We start from the raw sequence: 20118 nt of genomic DNA on the forward strand, positions 1-20118 counted from the left end.
GGCACTGGATCCTTCTATGTATTTTCAAGGGTGGCGACCTGACTGCACAGAGCTTCCCAGAGTTCTTGCTTGATGGCCTGGCCCAGCTCCTGGCTGTACCTCCAGGGAATTGTGGGGGGGGGGGATCCTGAAGGGGCTCCACAGCATAGTACAGAGACCGGTGACACTCGGTCTGTAGACGGCTGGCATGTCCTCCTTTGACAACTGCCATCTCTTGTGGGTTTCAGGAAGCAATGGTTGGCGCTTCCATGCTGCTCTCCCGCTGTCCCAGGGTAACGTTTGGGTGGCAGCCACGTGTTCAGCATATCTGTCCTCAAGGTCTTGGCCGACTAGTGCTTTTTTCCGCCTTTGAACTTTCTTTACTCGGGCCAGGAAGAAAAGGGAGAAACCAAAGCTAAAACCTGAGACGAGAGTTTGGACTCATCTGGGGTTTGTGTCCCGGAGGCTTCGTTGCAGCAGCAACCAACATTTGTCTAGCACATTCTAGTCTACTGACTCCCTTCATGAGCACCACCCCGCGTGTTCCCCATGCCCCTGTAAGGTCAGCGGGAGACAGCTTTAAAATCAGGAAAATTGGAATTGGTTTGCCCAAGGCCATCAAGCTTACAAGGTTAATAATCACAGCTGTCATTTACCGAATGCCACACAGGATCCTAATCATTTACTCTGTGCCAGCCTCTGTTCAAAAGGCCCTTTGAGCCGGGCATGGTGGCACAAGCCTTTAATCCCAGCACTCGGAAGGCAGAGGTAGAAGGATCGCCGTGAGTTCGAGGCTACCCTGAGACTGCCTAGTGAATTCCAGGTCAGCCTGGGCTAGAGTGAGACCCTTCCTTGAAAAAACAAACAACAAACAAACAAAAAATCCCTTTGCAGGCTGGAGAGGTGGCTTAGCAATTAAAGTGCTTGCCTGCAAAGCCTACAGACCCAAATTCAATTTTCCAGTACCCATATAAGCTACATGTGCAAGGGGGCGCATGCATCTGGAGTTCCTTTGCAGTGATGGGGGGCCCTAGTGCACCTATTTTCTCTCTATCTATCTGGCCCCCTCTCTCAAATAAATAAGATTTTTTTTTTTAACTTAAAAGGCCCTTTGTACAATGTGGCACATACTTCTAGAGTTTGTTTGCAGTGGCAGGATACCCCACTCCTTTCTCTCTCTGCCTCTTTCTGTCTCAAATAAAAATAAATAAAAATATTTCTTTTAAAAAGGTCCTTCAGGGCTGGAGAGATGGCTTAGCGGTTAAGCGCTTGCCTGTGAAGCCTAAGGACCCCGGTTCGAGGCTCGGTTCCCCAGGTCCCACGTTAGCCAGATGCACAAGGGGGCGCACGCATCTGGAGTTCGTTTGCAGAGGCTGGAAGCCCTGGCGCGCCCATTCTCTCTCTCTCCCTCTACCTGTCTTTCTCTCTGTGTCTGTCGCTCTCAAATAAATAAATAAATAAATAAATGAATAAATAAATAAATAAAAGATCTTGGAATATGGGAATACTTGAGTGTCATTGGGGCTGATAAAAACTATGGGGACTTTAAAAAGGTCCTTCAGAAGCTGAGCATGATGGCACCCACCTTTAATCCCAGCACTCAGGAGGCAGAGGTAGGAGGATCACCATGAGTTCAAGGCCACCCTGAGACTACATGGTGAATTCCAGGTCAGCCTAGGCTAGACCGAGAACCTACCTCAAAAACAAACAAACAAAAAAAAAATAAGGTCCTTTAGGGCTGGAAAGATGACCTAGTGGTTAAGGCAGTTGCCTGCAAAGCCAAAGGACCCAGGTTCAATTCCCCAGTACCCCCATAAACTGGATGCACAAGGTGATACAAGCATCTGGAATTCATTTGCAGTGGCTGGAGGCCCTGGCGTGCCCATTCTTTCTCTCTATCTGCCTCTTTATCTCTCTCTCTCTCTCTCTCTCTCTCACTAATAAATAAATGAAATAAAATGAACCTTTTTTTTTTTTTTTTTTTTGAGAAAAAGAGAGAGCCAGGGGCAGATAGATAGAGAATAGGTGTGCCAGGGCCTCCAGCCACTGCAAACAAGTTCCAGACACATGCACTGCCTATGCTTAAGCTTGGCTCCTTTGGCTTTGCAGGCAAGGACCTTAACTGCTAATCCATCTCTCCAGCCCTAATTTTTTCTTTTTTAATAAAAAGGTTCTTTGGGGCTGGAGAGAAGACCCAGTGGTTAAGGCACTTGCCCACATAAAGCCAGATACAAAAAAGAGAGAGAGAGAGAGAGAGAGAGAGTGATGCAAATTCTCTCTATCTCTCTCCTTGCCCATATATATATATATTTTCATTTTGTTTTGTTTTGTTTTTTGAGGTAGGGTCTCACTGTGGTCCAGGCTGACCTGAAACTCACTATGTAGTCTCAGGGTGGCCTCAAACTCACGGCGATCCTCTTACCTCTGCCTCCTGAGTGCTGGAACTAAAGGCATTCACCATCATGCCCAGCTCCAATAAATAAATATGTTAAAAGGACCTTTACAACTGGGCATGGAGGTGCACGCCTTTAATCCCAGCATTTGGGAGGCAGAGGTAGGAGGATTGCCATGAATTTGAGGCCAGCCTGAGACTCCATAGTGAATTCCAGGTCAATATAGGGTAAAGCAAGAGCCTGTCTTGAAAAATAAACAAAAAGGCCCTTTGCCTGCATCAACTCATTTATTATTTATTTATTTTTGGTTTTTCAAAGTAGGGCCTCACTCTAGCTCAGACTGACCCAGAATTCACTATGTAGTCTCAGGGAGCCTCAAACTCATGGCGATCCTCCTACCTCTGCCTCCTGAGTGTGGAATTAAAGGCGTGCGCCACCATGCCTGGCTCATTTATCCTTTTTTTTTTTTTTTTCCATTTCAGGCTGTTTTAATTATTTTAAATGTCCAGTCAGTAGCATGAAGTACATTCATGTTGTACAGCAGCCACCATTTCATCTCCAAAATTACGTTCTGTCTTTGGTCTTCTTTGTTTTTATTTAGTTTCCTCTTTTTTTGAGGCAGGTTTCATTTGTGGTATAACCCAAGGTGGCTAGAGCTTGCAGCCCCTTCTACCTCAGAGTGCTGGGGTTAAGGTGTGCGCCACCACACCTGGCTTCACGGTGCTCCTTGTCGCTGTGTCCTGAGGCTTCTTGTTCCAGCTCCTCGACGTTGTGGACCAGGAACTTCCAGAAGCCACCGGGCAGCATGTGCTTTGCTTTCTTGTTGCTCCCATAACCAATGTTGGGCATCAGATTTTGGCCTTTGAATCCTCTGCGCCCCTTTTTGTCAATACCTCTGGGTTTCCGCCTGTTATGCTTAATTTTGACACATCGGTCCGACTGGTGCCGGATGAGCTTCTTGATCCTCTTTTTGACAGTCTTGGGCTTCGCCAGAGGTCTGAGGGCAGCCATGATGCCGAGCAGAAGATGGCAGCCCTCATTTATTCTTTAAATATATTTTATTTAGTTAGTTAGTTAGTTATTTGAGAGAGAGGGAGAAAGAGAGAGAACGGGTGCACCAGGGCCTCCAGCCACTGCAAACAAACTCCAGATGCGTGCGCCCCCTTGTGCGTCTGTCTTACATGGGTCGTGGAGAGTTGAACAGTGATCCTTTGGCTTTGCAGGTAAGCACCTTAACCACTAAGCCATCTCTCCAGCCCCAATTCATTTATTCTTCCTGAAAACCTATGAGGGAAGGACTATCAACCTTCATTTTATATAACAAATCAAGGCACAGTGATATTAAGCCCAAGGTCATATTCAATTACAGTCCAGGTAGGTTTTGACCCTTGGAACTAAATCAGACCAGGCCTCTGGCTGCTAAGTTCTCCAAGTATATGTTCAGCTTACCTTGGGTGTGTAAGTGTTTGCGAGCACACAATGCCCATTTTTCTCACTCTTACCTTTTCTTCATGGTTAAATTTCTTTTGTCTGTGTCTGTGAAGACACCTTCATCCTTCTCTAAAACTAGATGGGGCTGGAGAGATGGCTTAGTGGTTAAGGCGCTTGCCTGCAAAGCCAAAGAACCCAGATTTGATTCCCCAGGACTCACGCAGGCCAGATGCACAAGGGGGCGCACGCATCTGGAGTTCATTTGCAGTGGCTGGATGTCCTGGTGTGCCCATTCTCTCTCTCTTTCTCTATTAAATAAATTAATTAGATATATTATTCAATTTAAAAAAAACCTAGACTGAGTATAAATGACAAATATTATAACTGAAAATATCTCCCTCCCCTACCTTGAGGAATTGCTCCCACCCTCAGCCTTCAGCTTCAGGGTTTCCTGCGCTTGAAGTAAGCCTCCCACGTGGAACATTCTATGGTGTCATCGCCTCCTTCTCCCACCCTTCACGTCCCGGTCATCGTCTACCTCTGTGATGCCACCTGCAGGCCTCCTGTGCCCCGCTGAGCCTGGCATCTTCCTGGAGCTTCTTACCCTGTGTCTCTGGGTGCCCCTCATGGAATCATCCCTGGGGTTCAATCCCTTGGAAGGTTTTGCTTCTCCAGACTTGCAAGGTGCTCGGCAGCCTTTCCGTCTCAGCACATGCTTGACCAGGGAGAATGAGCTGACAGTGAGCGAACTCTTTATGCCACTCCCCAACGAAATGTGCTACCTGGCACCGGGGCCTGGGTGCTGTGCTTTGCACACGATGTTCTTGCTGTCCAGATGTTGGAGAGAGCTGGTGAGACCTCATAGCCGTTGAAGTACGGTGTTCTTCAGTAAGATGGTTGAGCTGTCAGAGTCCATATTTAGGGATGCTGGCATCTTGCCTCATATTGATTGGCTGCTGGAATTATAAAAGAAAAAGGAATGTTGGGTTTTTTTTAATTTTTTATTTATTTATTTGAGAGAGTGAGAGAGGGAAAGAGGCAGAGAGAGAGAGAGAGAGAGAGAGAGAGAGAGAGAGAGAGAGAGAGAGGGAGAGAGAATGGGCATGCCAGGGCCTCCAGCCACTACAAACAAACTTCAGACACATGTGCCACCTTGTGCATCTGGTTTGTATGGGTACCAGGGAATCGAAATAAGGTCCTTTGGCTTTTCAGGCAAGCACCTTAACTGCTAAGCCATCTCTCCAGCCTGGAAAGGAATGTTTTAAAAAGGCCAGTTCCTAAACAGAAACTACACACTCTACTTCAGAGACTATTAGCATAGTTTTATACTCCACTCTTTCCATACAGATCTTAGAAATCTTGCCATTTGAATTCCCTCTCTGCTGTTCACCTTTTTATAGCAAGTAAATGAAAATATAGGAACTTGGGCTGGAGAGATGGCTCAGCAGTTAAGGTGCTTGCCTGCAGAGCCTAAAGACCTGAGTTTGATTCCCCAGTACCCATATAAAAGCCAGATATTCAAGACAGGGCATGTGCCTGGAGCTCGTCTGCAGTGGCTGGAGACCCTGGCACGCCCATTCTTCTCTCTGTGTCTCTGTCTCTCTCTTTCTCTCACTCTCTCAAATAAATGAATAAACAAAAATTTGAAAAATATATAGGAACTGTACAAGGTTACAATAATAATCTTGTTCTGGTGGGTGGGAAGTTGGAGGTCAGAGAAGGCTTGAATAGGACTTGAAGACAATTTCCATCTGCTGGAAAGATAGTGAATTCGTCGCAGGAAAAGAACGGGAGGAAAGATTTCTCAGGACCTCTCTGTAAGCTGCAGTCACACAAGTCACCTGTACTGCGACACGGCCTGACAGCAAGTAAAGCCAACCAGACAATGAACACACCTTCTAACCCAGCGGACAAGGGCCAGGAGAAGCTGCTGAACAGAAGAGCACACTCTGGGCCCCATCCAGGCCAAAGCACACTTCCTCCTACTAAACAAGGATGAGAAACAGTTTGGAAAGATTACGATCACACACTTTAAAAAGAGACCTGGAAGCCGGGTGTGGTTGGTGCACGCCTTTAATCCCAGCACTCGGGAGACAGAGGTAGGAGGATCACAGTGAGTTCAAGGCCATCCTGAGACTACAGAGTGAATTCCAGGTCAGCCTGGGATACAGTGAGACCCTACCTCGGAAAACCAAAAAAAATAAAAAATAAAAATAAAAAGAGACCTGGCTTTCTAAGAAATGGCATTGATAGGCTGGGTGTGGTGGCGCATGCCTTTAATGCCAGCACTCGAGAGGCTGAGTCAGGAGGATCACAGTGAGTTGGAGGCCACCAAGAGACTACATAGTGAATTAACTCCAGGTCAGCCTGGGCTAGAGCGAGACCCTACCTCGAAAACAAAACAACAAGAAAGAAGAAATGGCATGTATATATAAAAAATAAAATGACCTTGCCATAGTTTGGTTGCCTTAAATTTTATTTTAGCTAGTTTAGGGTTTTTTTTCCACAGCCACACCCAATCTTTTATTTATTTTTGAGAGAGAGAGAAAGAGGAAGATTTATATACATACATACATACATATATACATATATATATATATATATATATATATATATATATAGAGAGAGAGAGAGAGAGAGAGAGAGAGAGAGAGAGAATATGAGCTCACCAGGTCCTCTGGCCACTGCAAAGGAACTCCAGACACAAGCACCACCTTGTACATCTGGCTTACATGAGTCCTGAAGAATCAAACCTGAGTCCTTTGGTTTTGAGGTAGGATCTCCACACTAGCCCAGGCTGACCTGGAATTCACCATGTAGTCTCAGGGTGGCCTCGAAGTCACGGCGATCCTCCTACCTCTGTCTCCTCATTAAGGCATGCACCACCATCCTCGACTACAAGTATTGTCTCTCTCTCTGTCTCTCCCCTCTCCTCTCTCTTTTCTCTCTGTTTGACTTTAGTGTTTCTAGTCACCTGTCTTTCTCCGCCTCAGTCATGTAGGGGCAAATGGCTGTTTGTTTACATTTTGGCTCACACGCAGGAGTTTTGAGACATTATCTCTAGTTTTTGTGATGTCACTTTGGTTTGTGATGTGGGTGGTTTACACCATCAGATTTTATAATCAAATGATGTTGGAAGAAGACTTAAGAACTTCTGAAGTCCATATATATATATATATATATATATATATATATATATATATATTTCTTTTCTTTCCCCACATGGCTTGGGTAAAGATCCTAATGTTCTTAAGACACATGCTTTGGATCAATGCCATCAGATATGTGGGTACAGATGGTACCTCCGTACACGTGCAAAAGTGTCCTCCTCCGCGCGCATAAAGAGGGCACTGTTAAATTATCCAAGTCACTGCCAAGGTTAGGGACCAGAAATGAAGGAACACGTTCCTGCAGCCCTGGGCACCTCTCCCTGTGTCTCTCCCAGAAAGACTACAGGGCTTCTGGAATGTGGTTTTATTTTAACATCCCATGGCAAATGCAGTAATTAGAGCGCTTAGCTGTGTCAAGGGCTTGAAAGAAGAACAAAGACGCTTCTTCCCTGGGGAACTCTTGGGCAAGGCCTCCTCCTCCTCCTTATCAGGTGGCTGGTCCTGTTGGTGGTTTTGATTGTTCATATGCAAAATGCCAAAGGAGGCTCCCTCCTCAAGAGGGAGGAGAGTGAAATGATGGAAAAACAGAGTATGGGCCTGGCAGGGACTCCTGGAATTGCATGTGTTGCCTGTTTGAAATCGTGAGTGTTGTCCCTGGAGTGACTCAAAGCCAACAGGCAGACTTCACCACACAGCCTGGCTGCAACAGCCCCACCTCCAGGCCCATGGCACCCGGACCCACAGTTACCTGGGAAGACAATGTCGCCCATTCAGCAGCCAGCCTCCGCCTCACCTCCCAAGAGGTAGGTCAGTTTCAGAGTAGGGCATTGGAAAAGGGGGTGTCTTTGGGAAGAGTCTGTGAATGTCTGAAACCAGATAAGCAAGCATCTTTTCAAAGCCAGTGAATCTTGAAGAGGTGAGCCAGGTTTGTGGGTCACCTGACAATTACCATCTGTGTTTACCTCTGTCCAGTAGGGACAGAAGACAAGTGTCCAAAATGACATAATTGAGCTGGGTGTGGTGGCGCACACCTTTAATCCCAACACTCGGGAGGCAGAGGTAGAAGGATCGCTGTGAGTTCGAGGCCACCCTGAGATTCCACACTGAATTCCAGGTCAGCCTGAGCCAGAGTGAGACCCTACCTAGAAAAACAAACAAACAAACAAATAAACAAATAAAAAAGTTGTAATTGGAGGGGTCCTATTTCTCTCTCCCACCCACCCATCTCCCCCCCTCCCTTATTTTTGTTTTTTCGAGGTAGGGTCACACTCTGGCCCAGGCTGACCAGGAATTCACTATGTAGTCTCAGGATGGCCTTGAACTCACCGTGATCCTCCTACCTCTGCCTCCTGAGTGCTGGGATTAAAGGCATGCGTCACCATGCCCAGCTTTTTTGTTTTTCCTACACCAACTCTGTCCATCTGAGGGGGAATTAGTCAGGAGAAGGCCTGAAAGAGGTAATGAAAAAGATGTGACATCACCTGCCTGCTCCTGCAGAGCCAGAATTCAGCATCTGATGCAATCTCATTCAATCAGCGCCCCCTCTCTCCCTGCCCCCCTTTCCCCACCCTGGTGTGCCAACCTCTTCCAGAGCCCAGGACAATCACCTGAGTCTGAGGGTACCCCCACCCACCATAAGATTATAAATGGATCCTTACCAGATGAGTGAGGCTTCTTGTTGGCCCTTCGTCTCTCCTGAGACTCCAGGTCCCTGCTCTGGTAAGCCCCCCCATTTCAGCCCTGCTGAGATGGAGGGACCCCTAACCCCTACTCTCCCTTGTGCTTTCTACCCACTCCTGCCTCCCACATGAAACAGACGTCAGGGATTCACCTCAGAGTGACATATACATTGCTACACTTCCCATCTTGCTGTGGCTCCCTTCTGGAATATTACATTTTCTGGAATATTTGTCATTTTGTTAGATGGAAAGGAAATAAGCTCTAATAGAAATCGTCCATTGAAGGTTGTTTAGAATATAAAGCCAGTAGCAGGGCTGGAGAGATGGCTTAGCGGTTAAGCGCTTGCCTATGAAGCCTAAGGACCCAGGTTCAAGGCTCGATTCTCCAGGACCCACGTTAGCCAGATGCACAAGGGGGCGCATGTGTCTGGAGTTCGTTTTCAGAGGCTGGAAGCCCTGGCGTGCCCATTCTCTCTCTCTCCCTCTATCTGTCTTTCTCTCTGTGTCTGTCGCTCTCAAATAAATAAATAAAAAATTTTTTTTAATTAAAAAAAATAAATAAATAAAGCCAGTAGCAGAGCGTGGTGGCGCACACCTTTAATCCCAGCACTTGGGAGGCAGAGGTAGGAGGATCACCTTGAGTGTGAGGCCACCCTGAGACTACATAGTGAATTCCAGGTCAGCCTTGGCTAGAGGGAGACCCTACTCGGGGGGTGAGGGGGAAGATGGAGAGTGGAGTTGTGAAGGAGAAAGTAGCGGGGAGGGAATTATTATGGTTTACTGTCTATAATTATGAAAGTTGTCAATAATAAAAAAATTAAAAATAGGACTGGAGAGATGGCTTAGTGGTTAAGGCACTTGCCTGCAAAGCCTAAGGATCCAGGTTCAATTCCCCAGGGTCCATATAAGCTACATGCACAGGTGGAGCATGTGTCTGGAGTTCGTTTGCAGTGGCTGGAGGCCCTGATGTGCCCATTTTCTCTCTCTCTCTCTCAAATAAATAAATACAATATTAAATAAATAAATAAATAATTTAATTTTTAAAAATGGATAGTTGCCATGAGTAGTGGTACACCCCTTTAATCCCAGCACTTGGGAGGCAGAGGAAGGAGGATCACAGTGAGTTCGAGGCCACCCTGAGACTACATAGTAAATTCTAGTTCAGACTGGGCTAGAGTAAAACCCTACCTTGAAACCCTACCCCCCCCAAAAAAAAAGATTAAAAAGTTTAAAAAAAAAAATTTAGGGCTGGAAAGATGGTTTAGCAATTAAGGCGCTTGCCTGCAAACCTAAAGGACCCAGGTTCAGTTCCCCAGGTTCCACATAGGCCAGATGAACGGGATGGCACAGGCATCTGGAATTTGCAGCAGCAATTAGAGGCCCTGGCACAGCCATCCTCTCTCTCTCTCTCTCTCTCTCAAATAAATTTTAAAAAATATTAAAAAAAAAAAGAAAAGAATTTAAAGCCAAGCTCAAAAGACAGTTTGGAAAGCCGGGCGTGGTGGCACATGCTTTTAATCCCAGCACTTGGGAGGCAGAGGTAGGAGGATCACCATGAGTTCGAGGCTACCCTGAGAGTACATAGTGAATTCCAGGTCAGCTTGGACTAGAGCGAGACCTTACTTCCAAAAGAAGAAGGAGGAGGAGGAGGAGGAGAAGAGGAAGAAATTGAGCACATTTGTATGGATTCATGGTTTCTTCCTTTATTGGCCCACCCTCCAAGTTCTAGTGCCTTGTTTCCTTGTTTTTCTCTCATTTCTTCACATGTTTTTACTTTAACACCCAACCAGCACACTCCCACACCCATGTGGGAGCACATCTGAGGTTCGGGATGCAAAGGAAGAGCAAAATGTTTGGAGAGAGAATTTGAAAAGATTCCTGAACTATGACGCCAGCCCTGCCTGGCCAGTGATTTAGACCACATGTGCTGAATGTGCACCAATCGCAGGCCTCGGTGGAGGTGAACCAGTGGCCTTCCGTCTGTCCTCCCACAGCTTGTCATCCGACCTCACATGCAAGACGACTCCGATGTCTTCATTTTCCAACCAAATGTGCCCAGCTCTCTCACTCATCACGTGCAGTTATCTTTTCCCTCACGCCATCAAAACAAGCAAACTACTGCTTCCCTCAAACTCCCTGTCACTTGAGGCCTGAGCTAAGAACCCGGGACATAGGATCAGCGGTCATACAAGGCTGAGCCGAGCCTGAGTCCAAGGGACCGTGGGGAGGAGAGATCCTGTGTTTATTCTCATGTTGGCAGTGGAGTGGGGTATTTGTGGCCCATCGATAGAGCTCTTGCCGAGCATGAACGAAGCCCTGGATTTGATCTGCAGCACTGAGAAAGTGGGAAAAGAATATTTTTTCATCATGGATTTTTGGCATATGTGTGTGTATGTTAATTTTTTTGTTTGGTTGGGCTTTTCTTTCTTTATTTATTTCTTCTTCTTTCTTTTTTAATTTTTGTTTTGTTTTTCAAGGTAGGGTCTCACTCTAGCCCAGGCTGACCTGGAATTCATTATGTAGTCTCAGGGTGGCCTCAAACTCAAGGAGATCCTCCTACCTCTGCCTCCCGAGTGCTGGGATTAAAGGCGTGCGCCACCACATCCGGCTCTTTTATATATTTTTAAATATTGCACTAAATTGGGTAAGATGGCTCACACCTATGATCCCAGCACTCAGGACTCTGAGGTAGGAGGTTGATCATGTGTTCAAGCTCAGTGCGAGCTACAGAGTGAGTTCCAGGCCAGCCTGAGCTAGGGAGAGACCTTACCTCAAAACACACACACACACACACACACACACACACACACATTGAATGCTGGGTGTGGTACACAGCCACCTCTAATCTCAGTACTCTGGAGTCAGAAAAATCAGAAGTTCAAGCTCATTCTCAGCTACAGAGTGAGTTTGAAGTCAGTCTGGGCTACATGACATCCTGACTCAAAACAAAGCATTGCATTGAACAGTTATTAGCTGGGCATGGTGTTTCACGCCTTTAATCCCAGCACTTCGAAAGCTGAAGTAGAAGGATCAATGTGAGTTCAAAGCCAGCCTGGGCTACAAAGTGAATTCCAGATCAGCCCTGCCTAGAGTGAGACCCTGCCTCAAAAAAAAAAAAAAAAATGAGGCTGGGGAAATGGTTTAGCGGTTAAGGCATTTACCTGTGAAACCTAAGGACGATGGTTCAATTCCCCAGGACCCAAGTAAGCCAGATGCACAAGGGGGCGCATGTGTCTGGAGTTCATTTTCAGTGGCTAGAGGCCCTGGAGTGCCCAGTGTCTCTTTCCCTTTATCTGCCTCTTTCTCTCTCTCTCAAATAAATAAATAAATTGATGGTAGCCGAGGGTGGTGACGCACGCCTTTAATCCCAGCACTCGGGAGGCAGAGGTAGGACTTTGAGGCCACCCTGAGACTAGAGTGAATTCCAGGTCAGTCAGCATGGGCTAAAGTGAGACCCTACCTCAGAAAACCAAAACAGAAAAGAAAAAGGTTATTGTACGAGGCATGATGAAGTGCGCCTATAGTCTCAGCCCACGGGAGGTAGAGGCAGGACAGTCAGGAGTTCAAGACCAACCTTGGCTACATATTACATTAAAGGCCAGCCTCGGCATATAAAGAAAAAGGAAAAGGAAAAGATGTTTATTAGATGTCGTTACTAAGAGAGCTGCAATATAGCTCAAAGGTAGAACATTTGCCTAGCACATGTACAAATATAATAAATATGTAAATATGCATTACATAGGGGCTAGAGAGATTGCTCAATGGTTAAGGCACTTGCCTGCAAAGCCTAACGACCTGGGTTCAATTCTCTGGAACCTACATAAAGCCAGATGCACAAAGTGGTATATGCATCTGGAGTTGGTTCTCAGAGGCCAGAGGCCCTGGCATGCCTATTCTCTCTGTGTCTCTTTTCTCTGTCCCTCTGCTTACAAATAAATTTAAATATACATAACATATATAAATATATACTTACCTGTATAACACATTTATTTAATAACATCTACCTTGACTGCTGAGGTGTTTTTTTTTTTTTTAACTGTGCTTTCATTAAGTCCCTTCAAGGCTTAGCAGTTAAGGTGTTTACCTACAAAGCCAAAGGACTCAGGTTCAATTCCCCAGGACCCATGTAAGCCAGATGTACAAGGTGGCGCATGTGTCTGGGATTTGTTTATAGTGGGTAAAGGTCCTGGTGTGCCCATTCTCTCTGTCTCTCTACATGCATCTTTCTCTCTCTCTCTCAAATAAATTTTTTTAAAAAGTCCCTTTAAATGTTGACACTAGCCAGGCATGGTGGCTCATGCCTTTAATCCCAGCACTCGGGAGGCAGAGGTAGGAGGATTGCCGTGAGTTTGAGGCTACCCTGAGACTCCATAGTGTATTCAAGGTCAGCCTGGGCTAAAATGAGACCTTATCTCCAAAAACCAAAAACAAACCAAAAAAAAATTTTGAGACTAATTCCAGACCTCACTTTCCTCACTCTAATCCCAGCCCCAGGAACGTTTGTAGGACCTAGAAACCCTGGCATGCCTATCCTCTCTCTCCCTCTGACTCCTTGCAAATAAACAAAACATTTTAAGTAAAGATAAAGCCAGCCGGGCATGGTGGTGGTGGCACATGCCTTTAATCCCAGCACTTGGGAAGCAGAGGTAGGAGGATTGCAGTGAGTTTGAGGCCACCCTGAGACTACATAGAGAATTCCAGGTCAGCCTGGACTAGAGGAATACCTTGAGCCTACCTAGAAAAAAACAACAAACAAACAAACAACAACAACAAAAAAGACAAGACAATTTAGCATGATTCTTTTTTAAATTAAATTAAATTTAATTTAATTTAATTTTTGAGACAAGGTCTCATATAGCCCAGGCTGAGGCTGAGGATGGTCTTGAACTCCTGATCCTACTACCCCGACCTCCCCAGTGTTGCGATGACAATGACCAACTTTACCATGGCTCTTTTGCTGTAGCGCAGGCTGACCTGGAATTCAGTATGTAGTGTCAGGGTGACCTCAAACTCACTTCAATCCTCCTGGCGATCCTCCTACCTCTGCCTCCGGAGTGCTGGGATTAAAGGTATACACCACCATGCCTGGCTTGATCTATTTGTTTACTTGCAAACAGATAGAGAAGGAATGGGCACACCAGGCTATTTGCCACTGAAAACAAACTCCAGCCACTTTGTGCATCTGGCTGCATGTGGGTACTGGGGAGATTGAACCCAGACCATCAAACTCTCAAGCAAGCACCTTTAGCGGCTGAGCCCCGTCATCTCTCCAGACCCTGACGCATGGTTCTTAAGTGCCTTAGTCTGGAGTCCCACTGCCTTTTGGGTAAGCCATTTGACCACTCTGTACACTGAGAAGCAGTGATGGCAAGGGTGAGGCCTTCATAAAATTCTGGGGAGCTTCTTTGAAATATGATCACAGGCACCGCACAGTGCTTAAACAAATCCTTGGTTCACGGTTTGTAATTGTCACCATAACCACAACTCTCTCTCTCTCTCTCTTTTTTTTTTTTCTTAGTTTTTCGAGGTAGGGTCTCACTGTAGCCCAGGCTGACCTGGAATTCACTATGTAATGTCAGGGTGACCTCAAACTCAAGGCGATCCTTCTACCTCTGCCTCCGGAGTGCTGGGATTAGAAGCGTGCATCACCACAACTGGCTGTCACGACTCTCTTTGTGTTGTATTCTGAAGTCTGCAGTAGGAGGTTCCTTCGTTGGAGCAGAAATCATCCCAACTGGCGTTTTCAGTCACTAGACTGACCCTAACCCCACCTGCTTCGGACTCCCAGGAAGAGGAAGAAGACATAATTGCAAAGTTAAGCAGGCAGATAGGCACGCTGATACTTACCTCTTCCTGGAGGCACAAGCCGTGGTCGGTGTCCTAAACTCCCCAGGAATGCGGAGCACTGAGATGACTATCTGGGGCTGCTCTCAGCTGCGGGCCAGAACCACATAGCTGCGCACAAGACCTCGAGCCCGTAAGCACCGTGACCTGGACACGCTTAGCTGTATTTTTAGTCTTGTGCACTGTTTCCATCACCTGTCCCGGGCTCATCACTGGAAAGAGAAGGTGGGGGTGGAGGAAGCTGGAGGCATGACTGCTTTCTTACAGGAGCCAGGAACTCACGTGCTTCCTCCGTTCTGATGGACCTCGGGCCAGTTTCCCGAGCGTGCCAACCTCTGTGGTGACACAGGTATCTGTGCTCGCTCTAATGCTTTGCTGTTGTCGTTTCAACTCTGTTTTTTTTTTTTTTTCATTAAAAATCTATTTATTAGGGCTAGAGAGATGGCGCAGCGCTTGCCTGCAAAACCTAAGTCCCCCAGGTTCGATTCCCCAGGACCCACATAAGCCAGACGCACAAGGTGACTGTATTAGTCAGGGTTCTCTAGAGGAACGGAACCGATTGAATTGTATTAAAGGGGAATTTATTGGATTATTTTACGACAGTCCAACAACAGCAGATTACAGGCCTGAGAGTCAAGGAATCTGGTAGCTGCTCAGTCCACAAGGCTGGATGCCTCAGCAGTCCTGATCTGGCACTGAAGGCCTGGAGGCGTCCAGGAGAGATGCTGGTCTTCAGTCCGCGCTGGCCCACAGTCCATGCTAGTAAGCAGCAAGCAGCCCCAGAAGCCAGAGCTTCTTTTGATAATGTCCCCCCAACCCAAGAGGGGCCACACACTCTGGGGGAAGGGATCACCAACGGAGGAAGAATTCCTCCTTTAGTTAATCCTTCCTGGAAGCAACCTCAGAGATCCACTTATGAGGAATGTCTGATCCCTAAACAGATCAAGTTGACACAAACTTATCCATCATAGTGGCTCATGTATCTGGGGTTTGTTTGCAGCAGCTGGAGGCCCTGGCACACCACTTTCTAAATATATCTGCCTCTCTCTCTCAAATAAAACAAAACAAAATAAAATAAATATAGCTGGGTGTGGTGGCCACATGCCTTTAATCCCAGCACTCAGGAGGCAGAGGTAGGAGGATCACCATGAGTTCGAGGCCAGCCTGAGACTGAGCGAGACTTTTAACTTGAAACACAAAAACAAACAACAACAAAAAAATATTTTTTAAATTATACATTTACTTGAGAGAGAGAAAGAGAATGGGCCTCTTGCAAATGAACTACAGATATGTGCCACACTGTTCATCTCCTTATTTGGGTTCTGGGAAAATAAACTCAGGCCATTAGATTTTGCAAGTAAGTGCCTTTAACTACTGAGCTATCTCTCCAGCCTGTTGGAGCCTTTTGGAGACGTAGTCTCACTTGGTCACCCAAGTTTTCCTTGAATGGCCAGCAATTCTCCTGGCCTCAGCCTTCCAAGTTCTGGGGTTACAAGTGTGACCCATCATTCCTGGCTTAAAATTCTTAATAGGTTTGAATCTATTTGAAAGGTTTGAAAGGACACTTGTATTTTCACTTCTTTCTTGACCATGCAAATTATAGAGCTGGTCTTAGTTGTATCAAAGCAGGGGTGAACCAAATAAGGATGGATTTGATGCCAGCCCTACAGGGACACTTTCCTACAGGAGACAGAAAAGGGCTGGAGAGATGGCTTAGTGGTTAAGGCACATGCCTGCGAAACCTAAAGACCCAGGTTTGATTCTCCAGGTCCCACATGAGCCAAATGCACATGGTGGTGCATGTGTCTGGAGTTCATTTGCAGTGGCTAGAGGTCCTGGTGCACCCATTCTCTCTTTCTCTCTGTCTCTAATAAATAAAAATAAATCTTAAGAGAGAGAGCAGCCTGAAGCTGTTATTAGGAAGCCTGGATGCCCAGTGTTGACCAAACTAACCTACTTTTGAACCATTTGTGTGCTGCTTCCTATATTTTTCTCTGACACCCAAAGACCTGCATAATAGAAGGGAAAAATAATGACGTCAAAATAGAAGAAAGGGAGGCTGGGCATGGTGGCGCACACCTTTAATCCCAGCACTCAGGAGGCAGAGGTAAGAGGATCGCTATGAGTTTGAGGCCAGCCTGAGACTACATAGTAAATTCCAGGTCTGGGCTAGAGTGAGACCCTACCTTGGAAAACCAATTAAAAAAAAAATAGAAGAGAGGGAGAGGGAATCATCATGGTTTATTGTCTATAGTTATGGAAGTTGTCAATAAAAATTTGGGCATAGGAAAAGGGAGGGTGGTGGAAAGAGATTATGATGGTACATTGTCTATATGTATGAAGGTTGTCAATAATAAGTTATAAAAGAAAAAAAAAAAAAGAGCCTGGCTTGGTGGTGCAGGCATTGAATCCCATCATTCAGGAGGCAGAAGTAGGAAGATCACTTTGAGTTTGAGGCCAACCTGAGACAACATGGTGAATTCCAGATCAGCCTGAGCTATAGCCAGACTCTATCTCCAAAAAAAAAAAAAAAAGTTATAAAAGGTGTTTGTTGGTTCAGTGATTAAACACACTCGCTTGCAAAGCCTGCTGGCTTGGGCTCAATTCCCCTGTGCTCACATAAAGCCAGATACACACAGTTTCACATGCATCTGGAGTTCAAGTGCAGAGGCAGAAGGCCCGGTGCACCCATCCTCACTCTCTATCTCAAATAAATAAATAGTTTTTTTTTTTGTTGTTGTTGTTTTGTTTTATTTTTTTGAGGTAGGGTCTCACTCTAGCTCAGGCTGACCTGGAATTCACTATGGAGTCTCAGGGTGGCCTCGAACTCAGGGTGATCCTCCTACATCTGCCTCCCAAGTGCTGGGATTAAAGGCGTGCGACACCATGCCCAGCTTATAAATAAATAGTTTGTTAATGTACATTTTATTTATTTATTTGAGAGAGAGAAAGAGGCAGAGAGAGAGAAAGAAAGAGAGAGGGAGAGAGGGCTGGAGAGATGGCTTAGTGGTTAAGCAAGCGCTTGCCTGAGAAGCCTAAGGACCCCAGTTCGAGGCTTGGTTCTCCAGGTCCCACGTTAGCCAGATGCACAAGGGGGTGCACGCGTCTGGAGTTCGTTTGCAGAGGCTGGAAGCCCTGGCGCGCCCATTCTCTCTCTCTTCCTCTATCTGTCTTTCTCTCTGTATCTGTCACTCTCAAATAAATAAATAAATATTAAAAAAATTTAAAAAAAAGAAAGAGGGGAGAGAGAATGGGCATGCCAGGACCTTCAGCTACTGCAAAGGAACTCCAGATGCGTGCGCCCCCTTGTGCATCTGGCTTAGATGGGTCCTGGGAATTTGAACAGGGATCCTTTGGCTTTGTAGGCAAAGGCCTTAACGGCTAAGCTGTTTCTCCAACACAGTTTTCCTTTCTTTTCTTTTTTTGAGGTAGGGTCTCACTCTAGCTCAGGCTGACCTGGAATTCACTACGTAGTCTCAGGCTGGCCTCAAATGGCGATCCTCCTACCTTTGTCTCCCAAGTGCTGGGATTAAAGGTGTGTGCCACCAGCCAAAAAGAGGTTTTTTTTTTTTTTTTTTTTTGGTTTTTCAAGGTAGGGTCTCACTCTGGTCCAGGATGACCTAGAATTAACTATGTAGTCTCACGGTGGCCTCAAACTCAAGGTGACCCTCCTACCTGCCTCCCCACTGCTGGGAATTAAAGGTGTGTGCCAGGCTGGAGAGATGGCTTAGCGGTTAAGCACTTGCCTATGAAGCCTAAGGACCCCGGTTCGAGGCTCGGTTCCCCAGGTCCCACGTTAGCCAGATGCACAAGGGGGCGCACAACGTCTGGAGTTCGCTTGCAGAGGCTGGAAGCCCTGGCGCGCCCATTCTCTCTTTCTCCCTCTATCTGTCTTTCTCTCTGTGTCTGTCACTCTCAAATAAATAAATAATTTAAAAAAAAAAAGGTGTGTGCCACCACGCCCAGTCTAAATAGTTGTTTTTTTTTAATTTGTTTTGTTTTGTTGAGTTTTCCAAGGTAGGGTCTCGGTCTAGTCCAGGCTGACCTGGAATTCATTATGTAGTGTCAGGGTGGCCTCAAACTCATGGTGATCCTTCTACTTCTGTCTCCAGACTGTTGGGATTAAAGGCATCCACCACCATGCCTGGCTAATGATTTTATTATTATTATTATTATTATTATTAATAATAAAGTGATTCTGGGGCTGGAGAAATGCTCAGTACGGTACTTGCCTACAAAGCCAAAGGACCCAGGTTTGATTCTCCAGGACCCACGTAACCAGATACACAAGGTGGTACACGTGTCTGGAGTTTGTTTGCAGTGGCTAAAGACCCTGGAATGCCCATTCTATCTGCCTCCTTCTTTCTCCCTCATATATATTAAAGAAAGTGATTCTGCTGTGGGAGGGTGCAAGTCAAGTAGAGTTCTCAGATCTTGCCAGAGAAGGTGGACATGGGCCCTGTTTTTGTGCTTTTCCTGGGGAAGACTTTAACAAACATCTGTTCATCCTAGGTTCTATACCAACAACAGACCAAAGGAACATTCCCACCCAAGCCCAGCTTGGGGTGCCAGTGAGTTTACTGGGCTTTTTACTTATGGGAGCATGGGTGATAGCTTACTTGCAGGAGCACAGGTGATGGGTTACAGAAGCTTACCGGAGCATCAGCGGCTCAACAGCAGTCACATCGCCAAAAGCTCCTAGGAGTGACAGCTTCATGGAAGCCCATCATGGAACCCTGCCCTCAGTTCACCTTTCACCTCCTGTACTTTCTAAGCACCTGCCCAAACCACACATAGCTGTGGGCAGGCCAGAATAAAGGCTGGAATCCCAGGCGAGGATCCTTCAACACTCCTCTCTTTGTATGTAGGCAAGTGTTAAGGGCCCCATTACGGTTACTAAGCCCTAGCTATTATTATTAATGTTATAGTTAAAGTATTACTATTTTTGCTTATGTTCTTGCCACGACTACAGGCCCGAGTTCTCTGCCCTGATGTGCCGGAATTGTGCAGACAAAGCAGATGAGGTGTGGAGGGTGTGACCCCCCCCCCAATGGTGGGAGTGTCCCTCTGCTCCAATAAGGAGTGCAGAGGATTCTTGAAGCTCAGGAGTGGCAGCGACAAGATGCTTCTTGCCGCAGAGCCTAGGTCGTGTGGGTGGAGAGGGGCAGAGAAGGGGGAGCCTCGTGGGAGGTCACTGGGCTCTGGCCCCTTGTCCACCGCCACCCCGCCCTACCAGGGGGAGCACTGGGGGAAGGCAGGCTCTGAGAGAAGACGGGGAGAGGGTGGACAACGAGTGGGAGTGGGTGTACCCAAGGCAGGTCAGGGAACCCGCCGGGCTGGCACCTCCCAGCCGGGATCTGGGTGCGGCGGTGAGTCGAGTCGACCCAGGAGGGGAGGGCAGATGTTCCCGCCGCCCAGCCGGGCGCAGGTCCGCACTTGCAAGCCCGGGACGAAGGACTTGAAAGCACCCCGCTCACCGCCCCAACCTGTCCCGCCGGGCAGGCGTCAGTCACCGGGGCATTTTAGGCGGGAGCAAGAGGAGGAGAAAAAAAAAAAAAAAATCCGCCTCCGCCTGGGGGAGTGAGAGGGAGAGGAGGAAGGCCAGTGATGATGACCCAGTGCAGTCAGGGGAGACCTTGCGGGGAAGTGGGGGACAAAGGGCCTGCTTGTAGGGACTGAGCG

At 46.8% G+C, this 20118-nt stretch overlaps 2 protein-coding genes across 2 annotated transcripts; both read right to left on the reverse strand.

Annotated features, from left to right (window-relative positions):
• Positions 1 to 14: 14 nt before the first annotated feature.
• C13H22orf31 (chromosome 13 C22orf31 homolog) lies at positions 15 to 19153 on the reverse strand. Its single transcript, XM_012950013.2, is given in 5 exon segments — positions 15 to 134; positions 136 to 357; positions 4342 to 4560; positions 4563 to 4686; positions 19092 to 19153. Coding segments are annotated over 5 exon segments (747 nt in total).
• LOC123454163 (60S ribosomal protein L32-like) lies at positions 489 to 3383 on the reverse strand. Its single transcript, XM_045132790.1, has 2 exons — positions 3082 to 3383; positions 489 to 534 (listed from the first exon to the last, which is right to left on the reverse strand). Exons 1-2 carry the CDS (start codon positions 3381 to 3383, stop codon positions 489 to 491), a joined length of 348 nt encoding a protein of 115 aa, XP_044988725.1.
• Positions 19154 to 20118: the final 965 nt, after the last annotated feature.

Source organism: Jaculus jaculus, chromosome 13, assembly GCF_020740685.1.
Source record: "Jaculus jaculus isolate mJacJac1 chromosome 13, mJacJac1.mat.Y.cur, whole genome shotgun sequence".
NCBI lineage: Eukaryota > Metazoa > Chordata > Mammalia > Rodentia > Dipodidae > Jaculus > Jaculus jaculus.

Bases quoted from the DNA above. Each gene is read 5' to 3' on its own strand.
- LOC123454163 (XM_045132790.1), bottom strand. From the start codon at position 3,383: ATGGCTGCCCTCAGACCTCTGGCGAAGCCCAAGACTGTCAAAAAGAGG. The intron at 535-3,081 runs GTGTGGTGGCGC...CTGACCTTACAG, and splicing joins AAGGAGCACCGTGAAGCCAG to GGGCATGGGGAACACGCGGG.